At 45.8% G+C, this 8,503-nt stretch overlaps 1 protein-coding gene and 1 pseudogene across 1 annotated transcript; one reads left to right on the plus strand and one right to left on the minus strand.

Moving 5' to 3' along the window:
* Positions 1 to 323: 323 nt before the first annotated feature.
* LOC136684419 (zinc finger protein 658B-like) lies at positions 324 to 7,648 on the minus strand. Its single transcript, XM_066659177.1, has 2 exons — positions 7,584 to 7,648; positions 324 to 3,309 (listed from the first exon to the last, which is right to left on the minus strand). The coding sequence occupies exon 2, from the start codon at positions 3,179 to 3,181 to the stop codon at positions 1,541 to 1,543; it is 1,641 nt and encodes a 546-aa protein (XP_066515274.1). The 5' UTR covers positions 3,182 to 3,309; positions 7,584 to 7,648; the 3' UTR covers positions 324 to 1,540.
* LOC136684418 (uncharacterized) lies at positions 4,985 to 6,413 on the plus strand (annotated as a pseudogene).
* Positions 7,649 to 8,503: the final 855 nt, after the last annotated feature.

The following is an 8,503-nucleotide window of genomic DNA, read 5'->3' on the forward strand; positions in this document are numbered from 1 at the left end:
TCAAACTTTACTGACCAAATCGCTAGCTGCTCTCTCTACACGACTCTGGCTGCTCAGGTGGTCCGTACAGAGTTGTGCCAAAAATTAATCAGTGCCCTATTTCACTATATACTTCACTACATAGTGAGCAATGTAGGGAATAGAGGAGGGGGCCATTTGGAACACGCCTCACCTTGTATATGTTGAAAGTAAGTTTGGGCGAGCTCCCAAAACCCACTGAGAATGAATTGAAGGCTCTGCAGCTTGAAAAAAAAAAGCTTTAACCTAAAGGTTTATGAGAGGAGTCTGACGCAATTTTCCACCATCTTGAAATTGAGGTGGGACTGTACAGAACAAAACCTAATGCCGATTGCACTGTGATATTTAGAGGCCAGACAATCCGTCTGACAGGGCTTGGCTAATATAGAGCCATGGGTTTTTACTGTAGTAGAATGAATGGAAAATAAATTCCTCCGTTTCCCTTTTGGCTGTGCGTCACCCCATCGCCCTAATGAACAAACCACCCCTGGTGTTTACATAACTTTATAGTTTTAAATCCTTTTCAGCTAATATTATTTACACCCAGGACATCTTTAACACATTTAGTTAGTAGCTACGGTAGACAACACAACAGAACCTTCTTCTTAAATAGGCCGAGTAATACTTGCTGCATTCACACAGTTTTAAAATGTAAGAAAATTTTGAAATATTCCAAAGTATTCAGACTACATTACTCTTTTTGATCATAATTTAACAAATTACATAGCACACTGTGGTGGGTTACTGGGCTTGTGTTTATCCCCCAAATATTTTCAGAGTGTGGCATCAGCAGTCAGTTAACTCCCACAGCGCCCCCTCACTGTGGCTCTCTTAAATGCACATTAATAAACTTCATGGACTTGTACTTAAAGAAACAACAGAAATTTGACACAACACACACACAGAATAAATACCACCCTCATTTTGAGACATCGAAATGTATACATTTGCAGAAATGAATGATGGGCTTGCCACACAACTCGGACGAATTAAGGTCTTTCCACAATGGAGAGTTCACTACAAGACTTCACACACGTTTCACAGGCAAAAGGCTTCTTTCTGGAGTGAGTTCACTGGTGCACTTTCAGACTTCACTGTTTAGTTTTTTTTTAGTTGCGTACTCTCCTCTACTGCAGATGGAGCTAAGACATTTTATGATCGATGTGATGATTACAGGAACACGAGAAAATCACTTTTGTAGCCATGGAGACATGCCATGTATCCTCAAACCTGCTCTGTGAGTTGCTCCTCAAAGTCGTCCATGTTTGTGTTGTGACACGCCTCTTTTTTATGGACCAATGAAAAGCTTTGCCGTATAGCGTTTACGTCTGTGTAGTTCGGCCAGTTTCAGTGTGCATGACATCACGAGTGAAGCCTCCGCACGATATAGGCGGTTGTTCGTTTTCTCCTAAATTACATCATATTTTCCGCTGAAGCCAGGTGAATATAGTCTCCGCAAGAAGTATCCTGAGGTCTTCAGGATGTGGATTCTCTCCGGTGTGAATTAGCTGGTTTGCTGTTTTCAGTAAATCTCTTGAGCACTTGTATGGCACTTCTCCCTGGTGTGAGTCCTCTGGTGTACTTGGAAAACGTTCTGACGAGCAAAGGTCTTTCCACACTGTGAACAGGTGTATGGCTTCTCTCCGGTATGAGTTCGCTGGTGCATTATGAGATTTTTCTTTTCAGTAAAACTTTTGTGGCACTGTGAGCACTCGAACGGCTTCTCTCCAGTGTGAGTTCGCTCGTGTTTTTGGAAATTGCTCTCATACGCAAAACTCTTGCCACACTGTGAACAGGAGTACGGCTTCTCTCCGGTGTGAGTTCGGAGATGTAACTGAAGCTGATGGTAAGAAGTAAAACACCTCCCACAGTGTGAGCAACAGTACGGCTTCTCTCCGGTGTGAGTTCGCAAATGTTGCTGAAGATTTCCCTGATGAGAAAAACTCTTCCCACAGTGTGAACAACAATACGGCTTTTCTCCAGTGTGAATTCGTGTGTGTGATTGGAAAGTTTTCCTATATGCAAAACTCTTCCCACACACTGAGCACTCATAGGGCTTCTCTCCAGTATGAATTCGCTGGTGTATTATGAGATCACTCTTCGCAGAAAAGCTCTTACCACACAATGAGCACTCGTGCGGCTTCTCTCCGGTGTGAATTTGCTGATGCGTATTGAGATGACTCTTGTTAGAATATCTCTTTCCACACAGTGAGCACTCATATGGCTTCTCTCCGGTGTGAATTCGCTGGTGTGTTGTGAGATGACACTTAGTAGAAAAGCTCTTTCCACACAGAGAGCACTCGTATGGCTTCTCTCCGGTATGAATTCGCTGGTGTGTTGTGAGGCGAAATTTCGAAGAAAAGCACTTTCCACAGAGTGAGCACTCGAATGGCTTCTCTCCGGTGTGAACTCGCTGGTGTGTTTTAAGATGACACTTCATAGAAAAGTTCTTTCCACACAGTGAGCACTCGAACAACTTCTCTCCGGTGTGAACTTGCTGGTGTGTTGTGAGACGATATTTCGTAGAAAACCTTTTTTCACACAGTGAGCACTCGTATGGCTTCTCTCCGGTGTGAATTTGTTGGTGTGTTATGAGACGAAATTTCGAAGAAAAGCTCTTACCACACAGTGAGCACTCGAATGGCTTCTCTCCGGTGTGAACTCGCTGGTGTGTTTTGAGATGACACTTCATAGAAAAGCTCTTTCTACACAGCGAGCACTCGTACGGCTTCTCTCCGGTGTGAACTCGCTGGTGTGTTGTGAGACGATATTTTGAAGAAAAGAGCTTCCCACACAGTGAGCACTCAAACGGCTTCTCTCCGGTGTGAACTCGCTGATGTGTTTTGAGATGACATTTAGTAGAAAAGCTCTTTCCACACTGTGCACATTCGAATGGCTTCTCTCCGGTGTGAACTCGCTGGTGTGTTTTGAGATAGTTCTTCATAGAAAAGCTCTTTCCACACAGTGAGCACTCGTACGGCTTCTCTCCGGTGTGAATTCGCTGGTGTGTTGTGAGACGAAACTTTGCAGAAAAGCTCTTTCCACAAAGTAAACACTCATACGGCTTCTCTCCGGTGGGAACTTGCTCGGGCCGCTGGAGCTCGCTCTGCAAAGTGAAGTTCTTTACACACTCCAAGCTTTGGTGGGGTTCGTCCATGTTCATCTGCACTGGTCTCTGAGAGGTGTTAGTGAAAGACAGCACCAGGAAACCACCGCTGATCTTTCCTTATTTCAGCCTCAGTCTCGATGTGTTTATGGAAAACACACAGAGAAGAAGCATGTTGCTTTAATCTGGTGAGGAGAACAGGAGAGAAACAAAATGAGAAACCCACTGTAAAATCTAACGTCAGTGTTATGATAATTGTGAAGGATGCTACAAAACACATCAGACATTTCAGAGTAACAGCAGTAGAGAGAAGCTGGAAAAGAGGAGAATATTTATTATCTTCAGTTATCAACACAAACTGAGTTCTCTTTCAAGCATTCGTTTCGGTGTCTCACTATGGGATACTCCCCGCTCGCGTATACCTCAGAAGCTCTTTTACACTACGCCAACCCCTGGGCTAACTAACCACCACATTATTTGCGGCTTACGGCTAGCCTGGTGCAGGGACATGCACCAGGTCTGCTCTGTGTGTCTCGGGCTGCGACATGCCCAGGCAGCATTGAATGACCCGGGCTCGTGCGAGCACTGCGCGCGTTTTACCTTTAAAAGCCTCCGCTGTAGGCTGGCACGCCAAGCCAGTGTTTCAGGCGAGGATCCCCTTGTGTCCGGCGCTACCATTACGCCGACTTTAGAGCAGGCCACCATGCCCGTTGAATCGTCCACCCAAGTGGCTCTTGGCTGGGGTGATCCACTCGACTCCCTCGCCCCCCTGCCCACCCTGCTAGATGCAGAGGAGGACGAGGAAGAGGCAGTGGAGGACCATGAGGATGGCAGTTCCAAATTTTTTGTCTCTGATGAGGACGTTGAATTTGAGGACTCACCGTTTCTCCACCCCGCCCAGATGGCCCCTTCTAAGTGTGGACCTGCAGGATGTGCTTAAGCAAGCATCTGACAAGCTGGACATCCCGTGGCCGACCGTGCAAGCGGAGACTGCAAAGTCACGCTATGAGGGGAAGAGACTGCCGCGGGCAAAACGGGCTGCAAGAAAGCTACTCCCCATATTTCCCCCCCAGCCGCTCAGCAACCAGCAACTCTACGCTGCCCTCTAAAGCTCTGAATGCCATCTCCATGCTGACAGCCTATCAAGCTGAACTGCAGGACGAGATGTCAGCCATGTCAGGTCTGTCTTAGTGGGAAGAGATTTGTGTGGTCACTGACCTCTCCCTCCGTTTCCAGAGATGTGCAGTCCAATCAGCGGGGAAAGCCATGGCCACCATGGTGTTCTAAGAAAGAGGCAGGTGGCTTAACCTGGCAAACCTCTCTGACAGGGAGAAAGAGGCGATCCTGGATGCACCAGTGGTGCTAGAGGGCATCTTTGGCTCCGCTCTCACTTTAATGCAAAAGCGGTGTGAGGAAAAGAAGAGGGATGATTAAGCCCTTCAGCTGTGCTTGCCCAGGAAGCCACAGCAGGGCCCCTCAGCACCACCTCAGCCCTCTTTCATGCAGGCTGCCGCTCACCTGACCACCAGCTTCTGCATCCCCAGACGGGCTAAGCCACAGCCTGGCCCGCCAAGTCAAAATGGGGGCGCTGAAAGTAAGACTGTCAGGCCCAAAAAGACCCAGGGGCAGCCACAGGCAGTACAGCCTCTCCCTCCATCTTCACAGGTGGTAAGGAGGAAGAAGTCTGCCTAGGGGTCCTTTGCTTTAGGGGAGAGCCGACACCCCCCCCAACACGGCAGTAGTGGCTTACATCAATCGACAAGGAGCCTGCGGTCCCGACCATTACACACGCTGGCACACAGACTAAATTTAAGGGGCAGCGTTCACTTTCTATCAGTGAGAGCAACACATGTTCGAGGGATGCTCAACAGGGGGGCAGATCTGTTGTTGAGAGGCAATCCTCTTTATGGGGAATGGGCACTCAACATTGCAGTTGTCCAACAGATTTGGGAGCGCTACGGCTGGGCAGCAGAGGATCTTTTTGCGTCTAAAGAGAATGCACAGCGCCCTCTGTTTTACTCGCTGCACGACCAGAGTGCCCCGCTCGGGGTCGATGCTTTTGCACACGAGTGGCCACAAACACTGCTTTATGCGTTTCCACCGATAGCACTAATCTCCCCGACTCTAGTCAGAGTCAGGGAGAGGTGCCTGTCCATTATCTTGAGAACTCCGTGTTGGCCGGGCAAGCATGGGCTGGCGGAGATCATACAGATGCTTCAGGGCAACCCATGGCCTCTACCGCTACACAGAGATTTGCTGTCGCAAGCAAGGGGAGAGATTTATCATCATCCATACCCAGAACGTCTGGCTCTATGGGTATGGCCCATGAGTGGTTTAATTTAAGCATAACAGGGTTGCAGCTGAACGTGATTGAAACCATTCAGAATGCTAGCTCCATCCACCAGGTCCCTTTATGGGTACAAGTGGCGGATATTTGAGCAGTGGTGCTCAGACAAACTCGAAACCCTGTTTCAGTGCTCTGTTGAGGTTATACTAGCTTTCCTCCAAGATTTGATTGACAAAGGCAAATCATTTCCACTATTTAAGTGTACCTGGCAGCTAGTGCAGCATGCCATGTGGGCTTCGAACTGTGGGGCAACACCCTTTGGTGTGCCGTTTCATGAAGGGGGCACAGCATAGATTGCCGGTCTCCAAACCTGTCTCTCCATCTTGGGATTTGGTGCTGAAGGCTATGTCAGTTGCACCTTTTGAGCCACTAGACCAGGTGGACTTTAAGATTTTGTCTTTCAAGACAGCACTTTTGCTAGCCCTGGCATCGGCTAAGCATGTAAGTGAAATACACACATTTTCAATGCGCTCTACATGTATGCAGTTTTCGCAGGGGGACTCTAAAGTATGTTTACGTCCAAATCCTGCCTTTATTCCCAAGGTTATTCAGCCTTGCCTCCCTTTGGAACTTCAGGCATTTTATCCTCCACCTTTCACCTCACCAGGCCAGCAGCAGCTGCATACGCTATGTCCTATGCGAGCACTGTGAATTTATGAGGATAACACGAAGGAATTTAGGAAAAGTGACCAGCTTTTCATGTCATGCTCTAAACCTTACACGGGGAAAGTGATTACAAAACAAAGACTATCGCATTGGATTTCAGATGTGATCGCTTTGGCATACTCCAGTAAAGGACTGGCAGTTCCGCCGGGCGTCCGTGCAAACTCCACAAGAGGTGTAGCAACCTCTTGGGCAATCTTTAGAGGTCTCTCCATTCAGGAGTTGTGCGCAGCAGCGAGCTGGTCCTCGCCCACGTTCACCAGTTTTTATAAAATGGATGTAACAGCACCTAGTGTAGCACATATGGTATTGAGTGCTGGCTCTGGGATTTAACAGTCCCAGCCTTTTTTAGGCATAGCTGGTTGACAGTAGATTCAGGACAGGCTTGTCTTCGGGAGTAAGGATATCCCATAGTGAGACACCGAAACGAATGCTTGAAAGAGAACTTTAGGTTACTAATGTAACCCCGGTTCTCTGATAGCATGAGTGAGACCACCCTCCTTGCAGTGTGAAGCGAGGAAGAGGAGTACCTGTTTTGAAAGAGGTTATGATGTAATGCTCCATATTATATATAGGGGGCGGCCCAGGAGCCCAGGTATACGCGAGGGGGGTGTATCCCATAGTGAGACACCTCACTCATGCTATCAGAGAACTGGGGTTACATTAGTAACCTAAAGTTACAACTTACAAAAGCAACTGAGAACGGATAACAATCTTAAATCAGTGTAGCTGGAAATGACTGCACATGAGTTTTGCTAACAAAATCTATACGCCCTGAACATCTTGTTTACTCCACCTTCACATATATTTATATACCATTGTTTTCCACTCATCAAACTGAAAACCATTCACTGCTCCACACACTTTTTAATTTGACTAAATTCACATGTATTGTATTGTTATTTATTATTTGACAAGTGCCACTTTAAAATCGACTGGAGTTACGTCCTGATTAAACTGATTCATACAATGCATAAAGAAAGGTTAATATCCCATATGTGCATGTGTTTTAAAGGACAGCAGCTCTACAGTACTCCTCCTGAAACTGTTTAAATACTGAACTCAGACGTGTTCATTCATTTTCACTGCTGTGGAAGTCAGTAGCACATTTTCAAATGTGAATGTGAGCTGCTGTCCACTAGGAACCTTCAGCATATTTAATAAACGATTTTATAAGGCACTTTATTAAAGGAAAGCCTCATTCTGTTTCATTAAAATGGGCTGCGGAAACGCCACTAGGAACATATTTATTAGGTTCGTGCACTTCACAAACTACAGCTAAGTGTAATGTAATTTGTAGACGGTCCCTAAGCTCTCGCAGCGGTTACCACGGTTCTTAATAATAAACGCAGACGCTACTTTTAAATGATCCTCATAAATCTGAGAGGTGCAGTGAGTAAATGTTGAGAAGCTGTGTCTGATATAAACGCAGTGTAAAGTTAAAACTACCTTCACTGTAAATCCACTCAAACAGCGAGGGCTCTGCTCTTACTCCTCACTCTTCACTGGGGTTGTTTACATTGGGAGTAAACAGCAGTGCTGCCCCCTGGCGGTTAGACCTTTACAACACAACACGACTACGGTGGCCTCACCGTCAGCGTCTCAGTTTAGCGAGATAACACGTTAATTTATCTAATCTATAACCGACTGTCAGAGTTTCTGATGATGTATCACCAGTGTGGGGAGTAACTGAATACATTTATTGGCGTTATGTATTTAGAATTTAAAATACAAGCAACTGCCCAGTAAACAAGAAACGTCCCTGGACGTTCAAAATAGGTCTAAAAGTAGTCTGTCCGTCAAGGACATATTTTAAACGTCAATGGACGTCCGAAATCCATCTTAATAAGTTAGTTAAGTGGTGACCAATCGATAACGTCAGTGGACGTCCAAAATGCGTTTTATAGTAGTAATTTATTTCGGGACCAATTAAAAACGTCAATGGACGTCCAAAATACGTCTAATAGTCGTCTTTTCAACTTTCATTTTCAACCTTAAGAGAACGTTGATTAGACGGCAGTCATTACGTTATTTCAACTTTGAATCAACAGCTAATTGTTTACTGGGTGTATTCTGTTTTTTCTTGTTTTAATTTGTGAAATTAATGGATTACATTAAAGTATTTATCTGTTTAACACAGGGGTTAAAGTTCTCCGCGGCTGCAGCAGATTTCCGTCACAGCTGTTACCCACTCAGCTGCAGAGACCTGCTTTCTGTTGTGGTCAGTGGTGGACATTAATGAAGTAAATGTGATTGGTTACTCTACTGTAGTTTTTTTGTGTATCTGTACTTTACTGGAGTATTTTATTTAAGAGACTTTTTACTTTAACTTCACTATATTTCAAAGTCTTTACTCCGCTACATTCAGA

The sequence above is a fragment of the Hoplias malabaricus genome, unplaced genomic scaffold (genome assembly GCF_029633855.1).
Source record: "Hoplias malabaricus isolate fHopMal1 unplaced genomic scaffold, fHopMal1.hap1 scaffold_542, whole genome shotgun sequence".
NCBI classification, from domain to species: domain Eukaryota; kingdom Metazoa; phylum Chordata; class Actinopteri; order Characiformes; family Erythrinidae; genus Hoplias; species Hoplias malabaricus.

Excerpts from the sequence above, each read along its gene's own strand:
- LOC136684419 (XM_066659177.1), bottom strand. The coding sequence starts at position 3,181 with ATGAACATGGACGAACCCCACCAAAGCTTGGAGTGTGTAAAGAACTTC.